Here is a 15,100-nt window from a genome sequence, read left to right as displayed (position 1 = left end):
GTGGGATCTCCATTACGAGTCACCCAAAACGAGCCGGTGACAATGTACATAAATAAATATAGTTTATATCAATTTTTGATGTCGGATCACGAGGTCATGTCTAGGATCGATTCCATTTAGAATTGTATAGCCGTTCAAAGGTATAGTTCAAGCTCTTCAGTTTACACGTGGGTCCTCCAAAGGGTAATTTTGTAATTTGATGTATTATCAGGACTAAATAATGAATTTGATATTTGCAGGGGTGTCTCATTGCAAATCTTGCATCATATGTTACAAAAGACCTTATCTCGCCAGCCTTTGTAAATCACAAGGACGCCATGAACGCCTTGGCGCTCTTGCAGCTCCCGACGGTCATCAATGGCGGATTCCAGCGTGTCCCCCTCCCCCGAAACACCTTCCCCACGCCCGTTCCCTTCTTCGAGTCCAATGGGACCAAACCTTCTCTCATCCGGTGGGTTCTCGTGTACCTTTTTCTTTTTTATTTCATTTCTTTTCTTGCTCGGTGCTGCTAACCAATTGAATTCAGCTGCTGCAACGTTTCCTGGGAATGATTTGTAAGCTCCAGTGGGAAGTATTGTGTTCTTGACTTTTCCGTTTTAGCTCATCGGCTCTAGCGGAAGATACATTTTTTTTTTCCTGTTCAGATTGGTGTTCGACCTTTTCTGGTTCATGATTTGTTTTAGGTCTTAGGGTTAGGTTATGGTTTATGGAACTTCTGCTATTGAGACGCGAACATGAATCTTGTGAAAGACACACTCCCATTCCACTTTTGGATACCCACGGGATCGGACCCTTTCGCATGCAGTGGGTTCTTGCCTTCTTGGTTTTTTTGAATGTATTTTTCTTTGTGATCCTTTCTCTTCTTTCTCTCTGCAGATCAACCAATTCTTCTGTTGCAACTTTTTTTGGTATTTGGGAATAAGTTCCGGCGGAAATATTTGGTTCTTGAGTGACAAATCATAGTATATCTGTTCCAACGCAATATATGTACTTTTTTTCTTGAGGTTGTCGTCCTTTGAGTTCATGCTCAGGTATAGAAATTTACTGATAAGATACAGACATAACTTCTTATTAAAGAATCCATGAGAGGTCTTATTTCAAGGGTACTAATGAACAAAATCTGATCTTTTCAGGTTCGTCAAACTCATTTATGTTCCTGTAATTTCACTGCAATTGTAGTACCCATAAGATTGAGTTTGATAGTTTCGAGCTTGATTTCTTAGACTGTTTGAAATCAAACTAGGTTTACCTTGCATCATATAGACGTTAACAACATTTCAAGTGGCCGAACAAGAGCACATCAGAATTATGTCCGTGGGTGAATCTGCCAATGTCGCTGGCATGGATGTTTTGGCTCCCTTGGAGTAATTATTTTGGCTATAGAAGCTACTCATCATTAAGAGAAATGTTAGGCCAATTAAGTCTTCTTGTATTGTGTAAACTGCTTTTATTTATACTATGACAAGTCGTACATTGACACTAATATCAAGTTCTGATGATTACTGAAGCTACATCTCCAAAATTATTTTGAACTTACTGACATGTATGTGATACCAAAATTATATGGAATTTTAGTATTATGAACATTATTCAATTTGTTCTCATGCAGATGCCAATCGACAAGTATGGAGAAACCAAAGACTTCGAAAAGAAATCTCCTTGACAATGCAAGCAACCTTCTTACTAATTTCTTAAGTGGGGGTCGCCTCGGAGATATGCCCACTGCTGAAGGTGCTGTCTCTGATCTGTTCGGTCGGCCTCTTTTCTTTTCACTCTATGATTGGTTTCTAGAGGTGCTTATTTCTTCCATCTTATGTTTTTTGTGAAATTTAATTTTTCTTTATGTAAGCTGTAGACTTTATTTTCATATTTGAAAAAGTAGGATATGCTTCAATTGCTGGAAATTTTTGATGATTTGATGCACAGACAATTGCTTTCACAGGATGTAATAGTTTTCTAGAATGCTGTAGAATTAAGTCATAACATGTGTAGGGATCAAATACAAAAATCTGTATGTGCTCACTTTATTTTCTTACTCAAAGTTTTTTTAAAACATCATATGCTTCTATCCCTTGCTGGAAGAAGCCTCATGCACTGAGCTGTCCATTTTAATGTCATGCACTGCCACAAGAATTTCCCTTATACTTGGTGCTAGGCATAGTGGCTTATATATTCCAATATGTGCTACTAAAATTTGAAAAATCAGAAATTTGATAAGGCCCACTCATCTATTGGTTTTGATCTTCTGAGTCATTTGACAGATTCAGGTCCCTTTTCTCATGTCTTCATCGAAGAATTTAACGAAAAATCAGTGAAGAGAGCACTTGGAACTGAGAACAGAAACAAAACAGTTCATTGTAGTAGCCTTGGTTTTTAGTGTTAAACTGTTAATAAATCTTAAGTTTCCAAAACAGATTGAAAACAAACAAGAATTGGTTTGCTGATGACTTTAGAACAAGATGCGCAACGATTTATATATTTGATGTAATCTATCAGAATTTAGATATTAAAGCTCAGATTTCTTGGGCAAGATGTATTATTTTAAACTTAGGATGAGCTGTGCAGCTGCATGGATATAGTTGATCTACATATTTCTTTTCTGCACAAGGCTTTCATCTTCAGGCTTTAACTTTGCCTTTACTATCTATTCTGGAGAATCTGGACAAAGTCATTTGCATAAAATAGAATCTTGGAGAAAATATTGCAAGAGATATTGGTATGAAAAGGCTAAATTTAGTCTTTCCACAATCTTTATTGTACTTAAGGATGGGGGCTAGAAAAAATGTTCAGGTAAAATTCTGTGTTGTATGCTGCATATTGTTGAAAGTGATCTATCATACTTTCCTTTGAACTAAACACGTTCAAGGCCCAAATGTTCTGTAAATGCTAAATTTATGATTCAGTTACTGTACAAATATGAAAAACTTTTGGTTTGAGAGCTAAGTTTCGTACACACTTGCTTTCCTATGTCATCAGTAATCTCTGTGTTGATTTTTCCAATATTAGATCAAGTGTTCCAATATGCTAATATGGTTCCTAGTTATCATACAGCATGGCTCAGTTTACAAACTTGCCTTTGGACCCAAAGCATTTGTTGTTGTATCTGACCCTGTTGTGGCAAGACATATCCTTCGTGAAAATGCATTTTCCTATGATAAGGTGTGTTGTCCTACCATATAATTTTACATTTACACGTGACTTTCATTACTTGTTTCCCATATTCTTATACCGCTTTTCTTCAACCTCTTTATTTACAAATACAAATTACTTTCTACAGTTTCCATCTTTATTCTTGTTGCATTGGACTTGCTATATGTGCCTACAGGTTACCTAGGGATTCAAACAACTGAGAATTTGTGACTGTTTGAAAATTTGTTGGTTTACACTATGAGTACATGCGTTTTGTTCTTCAGTATATGTATTTGTAGTACTCAAAACTTGTTGGTTTACACTATGATTATGTGTGTTTTGTTCTTCAGTGTATGTATTTGTGGTACTTCTATTTATCCTTATACAGGTTTATATGTATGTGTATATATATATATGTACGTATTTATGTATGTATATATGTATGGATATATATATATATATATGTATATATGTATATATGTGTATATATATATGTATATATATATGTATGTATGTATACATACTAGGGTTTTCACTTGGTCTCTACTGAGTTACATTTTGTGAATTTCCTTGGTTTTGCTATTACTTTTGCTTGGCTTGTCTCATGTATTACTTAAATTTAAAGTTGGAGACTACACTTACTACTAATCACAAATCTAGCATCAACAATCCGCGAAACACGACATTAAATCTAACAGAGTTAACCGGATAAGCTTTAACTGGTCATTTTTTTTGTATCACGCTTATATCGGTTCTTTTGAAAGTTATTAACAAATATTTTTCACTTTCAATTTAGGGAGTTCTTGCTGAAATTTTAGAACCAATAATGGGAAAAGGGCTCATACCTGCAGATCTTGACACTTGGAAACAGAGGAGAAAAGGTTAGAAGTTCATCCCATCTTTGATATATGCTTGTCCTTAACTACAGATGTTATTGGATTATTAACAAATACATGTGATCTCTATGAAAATCTCTGATAACTAGCTTTGTTATCTACTCCATGATAAAATTTTGAAGACAGTTTCAAGATTTCACGATGTCTCTTTACATAGTATCTGAGACTAGAATGATCATCTCAGTAATTAGCACTAATGAGTGAATAAAGTTTGATAATATGTTGGGATTTTTCCCTTTAATTTAGCAGGTAATAAGGGAATAGATGCATAATCCTCAGCACAAGCTTGGGAGTCACCATAAAGAAGGTGGCAGTCTCGAGATTTAGTCAGATTATTGTGTTTCCATGAATTAAATCCACTAATGCATAATTTTGCTTTTACAAATTAAGGCATCAACCTGACAGTCAAGCATGACTAATATGTTGAGAAAAAAAAATTCTCACTCTGAGGCATCTGATGGTCTAGACTGCCTGCAGAATGTTGGGCAATGATGTCTAGCAGGTTGGCTGACCAAGTTGGATTCGATGTTATTGAAGTGAGAGGGCAAGCAAATTGCACTGCAACAAAGAGAAGTGCTAACATGAAACTTTTCACTTATGGCCAAGTTAGGTTAGCTACTTTGTCAGTAGAAAACATATAATTGACATCAGTTATTGAGTTTACTAGCGATCCATTTCTTTTTTGCGCATCTTGAGTAGTCTTAAATTTTTTTTTTTCTAGGATCTTGTTTCACATGTTTTCTTACTAGTTTCTTCATGATGTCTTGAGAAAATGTTCTTGTTTCATCTAAACAAATCCCTCGCAACATTCTGTTGTTCTATTTATATAGGAATGATTGTACATTTTTCTTTAAAATAGCCCATAGCAATATAGCATTCTATGTGAAGTTGTTTGTGCGTAACCTTTGGTAGCTCATCTTGATTATTCTGATTTATATATTTGGATCTGTTCTCATTTGTTATTACTTTTTCTTTATGAATCTCTTGTTGAGAGCAAGTAATCCTTTGTACATTCTCATTCTCTTTTTGTCGAGTGTCGCTTCTCGAATAATACTGATCTTTTTTATTTGCAGTTATTACACCAGGATTTCATTCTTTATTCCTGGAAGCCATGGTGAAAGTTTTTACTGACTGTTCTGAAAGAAGCATATTGAAATTTGAGAAACTCTTGGAAATACAGAATTCTGAAACAAAAGAAATTGAGTTGGATCTTGAAGCTGAATTTTCAAGTTTAGCACTTGACATAATTGGTCTGGGTGTGTTCAACTATGACTTTGGCTCTGTGACTAAAGAATCTCCTGTTATCAAGGTTTGATCTTTGAATGCCAAATGTTGCTCATTTTACTATTACAGGTTTTGTCTGAGTTGTTACTTTCTGTTGGGACATTTGCCATTTTCTCCTTTGTTTGTGGATTCAAGTTAACATAACATCAGAAATAGAGACATTTAATAGGTGTATCTTATATGAGCATCTAATCTACTAACCTGTATCCTTGTACTCATCTTTGATGCTAATAGAGATGAGAAATGAGGTACCTGTAGACCCACAAAAGAATCCTTGTACTCATCTTGATCAATGTCTAATTGACATGGCCAAGTTTTTAAATATTGGTCTGATAATGGCTTTGGTAACCTATCTGATAGGGATGCTGGGTTGTTTACCGATTTTTACCTCCCGGTATTTTTGAATAGAAGTAATAAAATGAACTGTATATACATCAGTATGGGACTATTTTGATATTAGTATTTGTGGTCTGACTGGTAATACTGGTAGGTATATACTGACCCAGTTGGTCCTTAAAACCTTGGATATGACAGTCTACCTGCCTACACTTGGTGGTCAAAGATGCATTTAAATTAATTAGAAATAATTATGAACTTTTGTGATTGCTTTTCCAAAAGCATCACTTCCAAATGGTAATTAACTGTCATATTTCTCATTATCATTACAGAAATTCTCATTATCATTCTACTTGTTTACCGAGTTTATTTCTCTTTCTACGCTGGCCAGGCTGTTTATGGAACACTTTTTGAAGCTGAACATCGATCGACCTTCTACATTCCTTACTGGAATCTCCCTTTTGCAAGATGGATAGTTCCTAGGCAGCGCAAGTTCCACAATGACCTCAAGATTATAAATGATTGCCTTGATGGGCTTATCAAAAATGCCAAAGAGACAAGGCAGGTAAGCCTTAATTTTATGGGGCATACGTATATTTTTTTTTCTCTGGTACACTCGTTGCACAAACAATATGTTTAATATCTCCATTATTGTATATCAGTGCGCTGATAATATGAACTGGACTAAATGCTTATTTCAATCATCTGATTGTTGCAATAGGATCAAGCTTGTTTTGTAGACTTTTAATTGCACACATTTGAACTTGGAATAGCATTATAGAAACTATAAAGTTCCTTTATTTACTTACCATGTTAGAAAAACACAATGATGTAAAATGCGCTATATTGAGAAATCTGATCCGTATGGGGTTTGGGTTCAATAATCCGTCGATCCGATGCCATCTCTTGAATGAAAGTTTTTACGCAAAAGAGAGATATTGCTAGAAAACAAGCATAAAACCGAAAGGAAAACGACATTTATTGCTTGTCAAGTTAAAGTGCCAACTACAAAGGCTAAGCAATGGAATAAAAGCGTGATAAGAGACATATAGATGCATGAGAATGCAGGTTGCCTTTGAACAGCACCTGCATGCTCTCGGCGGGTTGAGTATCACTGTCAGTTTCAGTCTCCACCTTCTCTCTTGTTGTTGGAACCTCCACCTAAGGTTTCAATAGTGAATGTAGGGTTTTGGGACTTCTCACAGTGGCAGGATGAAGCTTTGTTGCAGAGCTCCAACTGTTGGAACTCAAGGAAGAAGGGGCTGCGGCTGTAGGTCTAGCTACACCTAGCAGAAATTTTCCTCTCTTGTTCTCTTCTCTCTCTACGGAAGCTGGAAAGCTAGGGCCAGCCGAGCTCCTTGCTATTGCTTCTGGGATCCTTTAGATGGAGGCACACCCCTTGTTTTATAGGGTGAGGGTGCCCCAAGTCGTAATTTGGTTAGGATTCTGTTTAAGGCTAGCGTATGGAAGTTCTACTCCTATTAAGAGTTGGTGCTACCCTCTTTTTGTGGTTGCCCTTATTTGGGTTAGAGCTGCCTTAATCCTAGTCCTACTAGGACTGGAATTGATCTATGTGGGCTGCTGTGACTTGGGTTTTGCTTGGCCGAATAGGGCTTTGAGGCTTTAGGAGGCCCTTGGATAGGGGTTGGCTAGGCTGGTTGAATGTTGTTGAGATTTAATCTGCTTCAGAGTTAGGTTTCAACATTATCTTGACTGGTTATTGTTTATCAGCATAAAAGATTCAGGTAGAAGATGCTGGTTATGAGTTTGATATTTACAAGGTTCTCCTAGTCATATGTTGATTTCTAATTGTAAGTATAACCTTTGACTGGTCTGGCTTGTGCTAAACATGGACAAGTTAAAACAGCATAAGTGGAACAAGAACTGATTCTATTTGATTGCTTACCAGAAAAGAAATTTTATATAAATTTATATATACATATGAATATCTTATGTTCTGTTGTTAATGATTGATACATGCATATGTCCCTGTCTATGTTTATATACTAGACATTTACATTTCCATTTAAATCTGCCTTCACAATATTGATAGTTTTGTGTGGAAAGTTAAGATGACTGTTATTAGCATAAAAAGTAATATGACTTGCATGTGCTAAACTGTCATTGTTGACCGGAAAGTGACTCGAGTCCGTCTCCACAGCAACTTTTATCAGCGTACCTTCACATGAAATAATGTGTGATATTTGACTGATTGCAGAAATATACTAGTTACCTGATTACAACATTGATCATATCATCTGTGACTTCACCTCTTGTGCATCATTTAGATTCTCAGACATTAAGATAGAGTGTCCACCTTGTGGCTTCCTCATGGTACATGCCCTAGTAGATGTACTTGAACATCTTTTGCATGCTTAAGTTTGACCATTTGGCAAGTATGCATTCATTCCAACTGGATATTGCCATATCTGTTGAACCAAAGAATACATTCCTGTTTGAATCTTTCTGGCACCTATGTTTATTCACTGCTTTTACTTTGGTTACAGTTTAGCTCATAGTGAATTTCATGTATCTCTTTGCAAATTAGCTACATCAGCAAAGCTGTACATATATCCCACATCAAATTAGCTCATAGTGAATTTCACCTATGTTTAACACAATGTTTATCAAGTTCTTGTCACATTGGAATTCTAGTTTATTAGTGCTTAATTATGCTTGTTAACTGTTACAAGACCTGATCGTCTTGTCTTGTCTTAGGAAACTGATGTTGAGAAACTTCAACAAAGAGATTACTCATCTCTAAAGGTTTGTTCATCTTTTTCTTCCTCTTCACAAAAGAGGCTGGTTTAATTCATTTGGAATTTAAACAGATTTCTACTATTCATACCATGAGAAAGCATGCAGGACATCAGTTTGCTGCGTTTTCTTGTTGATATGCGCGGTGTTGACGTCGATGACCATCAGGTAAATTCTGCCTGCCTTTTTTCATGTACCTTCTCTGTTTCAGCCGGATGCTATACATAAATTTCTAAGCAGTTTTACACTTCATTCTGTAAAGTATTTCTGTGATGTCTGTTTATAAATAATTATATATTTCTATAGCTTAGGGATGATCTCATGACCATGCTTATTGCGGGACATGAAACAACTGCTGCTGTGCTTACATGGTCGGTCTTTCTACTTGCTCAGGTATATTGGTGTTTTTGTAACTAGTGAGACCTTGCTTTACTAAGTGTTTCTTATTGTAGACTTTTCTGAAGGGTAGATTTTCTCCTGATGCAGAACCCCTCGAAGATGAGGAAGGCCCAGCTGGAGGTAGATTCCGTTCTTGGTGAAAAGAAAATAACCCTCGAATGCCTAAAAAAACTGGAGTATGTGTACAATTTGTTACAGTTCCAAGTTGTTAGGATCAATATAATATTGCTGTATATTTCAAAATATGTTTACAATGATAGGTTGAAAGAAACCAGTCCCTTTTAAAATGAGACATAAGTTGATTTTCTATTTGTTAGTCTTTTAGGAGCTCCTTTGTTAGATTCTTTGTTTCTCCATATATTCATGCACATTCAAAATATATTCATTGCTTTTGCAAATTTTATATTTTGGAGAAAATGATACGTAGTCAAACAACATAAAATTACTTCAAATAGACTATTTTGAAACTAAAGTTCCTTTAGTTTGAGGAGCAGCAGCCGAATCATTATGGCTAATCCATTTCAGTCACCTGTATGGTCATTTGTTCTCACTGTTTGGTGATAGAATAAAATATATCCATCTCCACAGTTGTATAATACAACTTAATTAACTTACACGTATGTTTAGTGCTTCCATCACTCTAGCAATATTTCATTTTAAAGTAGCTTCCACGTATGGTTACTATATACAGTTATTTTTTGTCATGTTTTTGTTAGGTTTTCTGTTAAGGGTCATTAATAATTTAATATCATAGTTATTTATTCTTTTCTTCCTTTTAAATAATATCATGATTATTTGTTTTCTTATACTGTTTTAATAACTACTATGCCTCCAGATATATACGGCTTATCGTTGTTGAAGCTCTTCGTTTGTACCCTCAGCCTCCATTACTTATTAGACGTGCTCTCAAAGCAGATAAACTGCCTGGTACTTTCTCTTTCTTGTCAATGGAAAAGTCAGATTTTTTTAGATGATAGACATAATAAGTTCGAGTAAAGTGCACACTGAGATTTACATGAACCTAGACCATTGGTAGCATGTACTTACTTGTTGATATATGAATTTGAGAATTTTACATTTTGGATGGGTTAATCTATGAAAATGTCACATTCTCCATCCTAAAATCATATGGGAAACAAAAACAAAATAAAAAAAGGCTCAACAGTATATATATTGTATTAGGGTGTAGCTTTGTGAGGTAGAATGTCACTTTTGATACAATGCATTAAATTTTTATGAAGAATGCGATAAAACTATAGAAGGCAATGCAGAACCAATATGTCTAATTTTCTCAGAAGTCTATACTTGAGCATCTGTCAAGTTTGATTGGTGGATGATCCACCTATAATTTCAAGTAAAGCCAAATCACTGAGTGTTGGATCTTTAAACCAGGAATGAGCTTATGATGTTGTATAGGAGTTGGATGGGATCAAATTGGTTGACCTAACTGATCAAACCTTTTATTTTTAACGGTCATGAGCAGTAACAATTGTGACGGAGGATAACTGCATGCGTTGGAGTGCGGAGGTTTTAATGTATGATTGGTTCTCTTTGTATTCCCATAGTGACATATTGATAACAGTATCTGGTACCTTTTTTTAAAAAATAGAATATATTTTCATTATATTAAATGGCGTACATGACGCTCACATGTGGACTCGGATCTGAGATCTATGACTTTGTGCAATAATACACTAACCAACCAGGATGTCTCAACAGAGACACAGTATCATGTACTAGGATATATAGCTTCTGTACAGAGTCTTATGCTGTTCTTCTATACTTGTCATACTTTAATATGATAGGTAGGGTATGTTGAGGATGCCTTGCTGAAAATTGAACAGCTTGATTAACTAGGAGTTGTTAAAAGGAGGATTTATTCAGAGCAGGAACAATCTTCAAGAAAATAGAGGGGTGCAAGGTAGAATTGATTCAAGAAATAATATGTTGTGAAGTGATACACAAGGAAGGTTAGTGCTTTGAATTCTAGAACAATGATATGCAAATTATATCTAAGAGAAAATTGATTGATTATATATGAGAGAAAATGGATATTGCACTTAAAAATATCAACAACACTTAATTCTGCTTCATTTTGAACAACTACTTGGTTCCTTTCCCACCGTGGCTGCTGATTATGATGAGCACTGCTGGGTCATGTTCTGGTAGAGGGTCATTTAAGAATGTCTTAAATTCAAATATAACTACATTCACTTCAGTGAAAATTAACATTGCAGATGGTGAAACAAACCCTTAAATGACAGTAGTACATTTTGTGGTATCTATTACAAGTACTGCAAAATTAAGATAGTTTCAGCATCTAAGGTCAAATTAGTCATGATCTCCTTGTGGTAATGGTGCATTTTATCTTGATAGCTGTTTTAAGCTGCTATTCACATAAGTTCTCAATCAGTTTTGTTAATCAGATTTGATTCTGTTAGTTTGAACTTGCCATTGTTGTACACATCTTTAATTTTCAGGTGGTCATATGGGTTGTGATGATGGTTATGCAATTCCAGCAGGGGCTGATATATTTATCTCTGTGAGTGAATCCAAGATGTAATAGATCTTTGCTGCAATAACTGAACTACTGCATGATTTTGCTTTTGATTTGTTTAATCCAATACTTTTGGGTATAACTTTGTTATAAAATTAATCAAGAACCTCACTTTTTCTTCTCATGTTGTGTTGATGACTCTAATTATATAATTTTCAGTTTAATTTAATTATTTTCATCGTAAAATTTGTCGAGGATGTCAATCCCATTTATGCTAACAACTGATTTTGATATCCCAGTAAGTTGTTACTAGTTCAAAGCACCTTTACAAGTAGTGCATCTCTTCTATTAAGAGGATGGGTGTGTCGGTATTATCTAATTAATATTTACATTTTCTCTTACATTTGTGAAATGATTATATTCAGGTGTTCAACCTCCACAGATCACCATACTTCTGGGACCGGCCAAATGAGTTCGAGCCAGAGAGATTTTTAGCTCCAAAGCCAAGCGAAGGCATTGCAGGATGGGCAGGCTATGATCCCGGTCGTAGTCCTGGAGCCATGTATCCGAATGAGGTTCCTCTCGACGATTCCTAATGTAAAATTATCCGTAGATCATGCCTCGTTGCTTGACCCTCTTTAACTTATTCCTTGTGTGTTTCCAATTTTTAGATAACCTCTGACTTCGCCTTCATCCCATTTGGTGGCGGGCCGCGCAAGTGTGTCGGCGATCAGTTTGCACTGTTGGAATCCACCATAGCATTGGCTCTGTTGCTACAGAAGTTTGATGTGCTGCTGAGGGGGTCACCTGATGAAGTCGAGTTGGTCACCGGTGCAACCATCCATACCAAAAATGGTCTCTGGTGCAAGCTGAAGAAAAGGACATGAACAGAAGGTAAGTTTAGACAAAGAAATTTAAGGGAATTTTGAGGAATGCTTTATATATATAATCTGTATAGATATTATGTGATGTCGTATGCTCTCCAAAAATGATAAGACTATTTTACAATATACTGTTTATGGTGATTAACATCTTCTTTAAGTGTGTCATAATAAGCGGGGATTTATGTATATCCTACCAACTGAATGCTATAAATTTTGGACAGTTTATAAGCTTTAAAATTAAACCATTAATGAATCGATTTAGATCAATCAGATTTACAATCGATTCGGTTTTTAATGGCTAAATAAATGATCCTCGATCATTTAGTCATTAAAAAGATATCTACTGCTACTGCTTTTTGTTCTTTCCCACTCGGTCAAGGTTTGACTCCCGTACCGCCGCCTCCGGGCGTCGCGCTCGTAGTTAGCACGCACCGGCTCACAAGACACGACCACGCGATAGAGACGTTGGCATCGGGGCGGCGGAGACGAGGGTGGCTGTGGCAGACGAAACAGTAGCGTGTCAGAGTGCGCAACCTGGGCGATCGAAACATGTGGAGCATATAGGTGCCTCGCCGCCGGCGTGTCTGTATCATGCATGGGCGAGTGCGATGCGAGCTTCTTCTTTTTGACTTGGGAAAAGCTGGGGTGGGTTCGCGTTCCCGGAACTCGATGCGTCCCCTTCACTTCTGCGTCGTTCAAAACCTGGGAACGATTGCCTTCTCCGCCGCTGGGAACCAAATCGCTGTTCCGTACTTTTGGGTTGGTGAAGACAAGACTGCACCCACGTGGCTCCATCATATCGGTCACCAGGGAAAAATCGACGGCCATCGTTGCATCATCTTCAGCCTCTGTCCCTCCATGCTCCTCTGCTTGTATATATATATACGTCCACCGTGTGGCTCTCTCTCTCCCCCTCTCCCCCCCCTCTCTCGATGGCACTAAACGACGCCGCCTCCAGCGCAGCCGAGTGGAGCATGTTCGACGGGCGAAGCGTCCAGCGGACGCCGTCCCTCGCCCCGGCCGTGTCCGGCGCTGCGTCAGAGTCGATCGTGGTCACGGCCGCATCGAGCCAGACGTCCGGCGGCGGCACCGCGCGACCAGGTACGGAGGGTCGAGTGGCGCGGCCGCCCCGGCGGCGGCCGAGGCCCTCCCGAAGAGCGCCGGTCACCTTGCTCAACACCAACACCGACAACTTCCGGGCCATGGTGCAGCGGTTCACCGGGTTCCCGTCCGGGCCGGACTCTTCCGGCTACCGTCCCGGTTCAGGCCTCAGCTTCGGCGATCCGCCGATGGCCATGGCGCCGCTGGGCCACTTCCACCATCCTCAGTACGTCGCGCAGCAAAACCAACCTCATCGCCATCATTATCATCAACAACAGCAGCAATATCAGTATCAGGAGTCGACGACGACTGGTGGACTCGACAGGAGGGGCAACAGCAGCCACAACGATGCGTTTCCTCTTCAGGGGCTTCACGACTCCAGCGCTAGTTTGGAGATGGCTGATGTCTTCTTGTTTGGCGGCACCATAAGGCCGACCTCCACTAACAGTAGGGTTGATGGTTAGTAGTCTTGAGGGATCAGAGAGAAAGAGAGGGAGGCATTCATGCACGCATGTAAGTACAGTTTCCATCACGTTTCGCTCTCTCTCCCGAATGGACAATGGAAACGCATCAACTACGTTTGCTTTGACCGCATGCGTCGATCAAAATCTTTGTTCAGAACAGTGAACACTCCATTAACACAAAACCTTCTTCTTCTTCTTCTTCTTCTTCTTCTTCTTCTTCTTCATGGATTATCATCATCAAACTGGATGAACTGTGTCACTGATTTGAACATGTTTCAATCCAAGAATTGAATATGGTGTCTCCCTTGATGAAGCGTAGAAGGCGAACTGTTTGAGGAGGAGGATGACATTGGCAGTAATGCCTTCTTTCTTTAGGCCACTTGGTAATCAAGCAATCCATTATTGGTGAAGGATTAGTCAATTCAAACTCAGCACCTGCATATAATCAAATGAGTCTCTCTCAATCAAAAACAGTGACTCCCATCCTATCTATATTATCATATAATTTCAACCTCCTGTGCATGTAAATTGTATTTTAATCCAAAAGTTTCATTCTCTCTCTCTCTCTCTCTCTCTCTCTCTTCCTTGCGTTATGGACAAACAATTTTCCATGAAGATGAATTTGCAACAAGAAGGAGAGAAAGATCTGATCCTTATATCTCTAGAACGATCATTAAGTCATGAATGATGTCAGACATGAAAGAGATAAAAGAGGAACTTCAACCTATTCCACCAATTTATCAGTTAATGAATTCAAAGTCACTGTGCTTGTGTTTGAATTGACTGCTCCAGTCAATGACCTTCAGATACAGCATGGATTAAAGAATCATGGTGTAATTAATTGGCAGACAGGCTTAGTTAGAGCATACACATACCAATCCCATTGCACCATGGACCATTGGTCAAGCAAAACCTCGGACCCAAAACCATGGACAGCAATCCTAGATTTGGTTGGGTCCTTGACTTTTAACTTTTCATTAGGGGAAACAAGTCAAACTCATGTGAGGCATGGTTTCTATCTCTCTCTTTGTTGAAATGTCAATTTATGACTCTTAGAAGGGTCCTCAAATTTTGGTTAATCAATCTTTTTATCTTTCTGATAATGCAATTTGAGCATCATTTTCTGATGGAGATCCATATCATGCACTTCTTTTCCATGAAAAAGGCGATCATAAGATGGCAACATGAGGCCGGGAAGCACGCGTGCATGCAACAGACACTGTTTGAGACCCTTCCATGTTCTTGCTCTTGCGCAGATGAGGATCAGCACCGAACCTTTTCCTTCAGAGGTAGACATAGCTGACCCACCTTTCCTGAAGTCACGCTTGGGAGATCGACTGTAGTGATCAGCAT

At 38.0% G+C, this 15,100-nt stretch overlaps 1 protein-coding gene across 4 annotated transcripts; it reads left to right on the top strand.

Moving 5' to 3' along the window:
- Positions 1–250: 250 nt before the first annotated feature.
- Positions 251–12,327, top strand: LOC103993642 (cytochrome P450 97B2, chloroplastic). 4 transcript variants are annotated; one of them, XM_018830402.2, is made up of 14 exons: positions 251–451; positions 1,610–1,731; positions 3,041–3,159; positions 3,926–4,010; positions 5,099–5,334; positions 6,037–6,210; positions 8,364–8,411; positions 8,511–8,570; positions 8,709–8,795; positions 8,889–8,977; positions 9,637–9,728; positions 11,282–11,343; positions 11,724–11,873; positions 11,970–12,327. In XM_018830402.2, the coding sequence occupies exons 1-14, from the start codon at positions 318–320 to the stop codon at positions 12,183–12,185; spliced, it is 1,674 nt and encodes a 557-aa protein (XP_018685947.2). In that variant the 5' UTR covers positions 251–317; the 3' UTR covers positions 12,186–12,327. The 4 variants fall into 4 exon arrangements, with proteins under 4 accessions (XP_018685947.2, XP_064976168.1, XP_009412059.2 ...); XM_009413784.3 differs by having other exon boundaries at positions 253–451; positions 1,610–1,793; positions 3,052–3,159; XM_065120096.1 differs by lacking the exon at positions 3,041–3,159 and having other exon boundaries at positions 1,610–1,793.
- Positions 12,328–15,100: the final 2,773 nt, after the last annotated feature.

The sequence above is a fragment of the Musa acuminata genome, chromosome BXJ2-8, assembly GCF_036884655.1.
Source record: "Musa acuminata AAA Group cultivar baxijiao chromosome BXJ2-8, Cavendish_Baxijiao_AAA, whole genome shotgun sequence".
Lineage (NCBI taxonomy): Eukaryota > Viridiplantae > Streptophyta > Magnoliopsida > Zingiberales > Musaceae > Musa > Musa acuminata.
The sequence above is the reverse complement of the archived record's forward strand: the minus strand, read 5'-3'. Positions and strand labels throughout refer to the sequence as shown.

Excerpts from the sequence above, each read along its gene's own strand:
- LOC103993642 (XM_009413784.3), top strand. The coding sequence starts at position 318 with ATGAACGCCTTGGCGCTCTTGCAGCTCCCGACGGTCATCAATGGCGGA. Across the intron at positions 1,794-3,051 it reads TCTATGATTGGTTTCTAGAG|CATGGCTCAGTTTACAAACT; the intron begins GTGCTTATTTCT and ends GTTATCATACAG. Across the intron at positions 8,412-8,510 it reads GAGATTACTCATCTCTAAAG|GACATCAGTTTGCTGCGTTT; the intron begins GTTTGTTCATCT and ends GAAAGCATGCAG.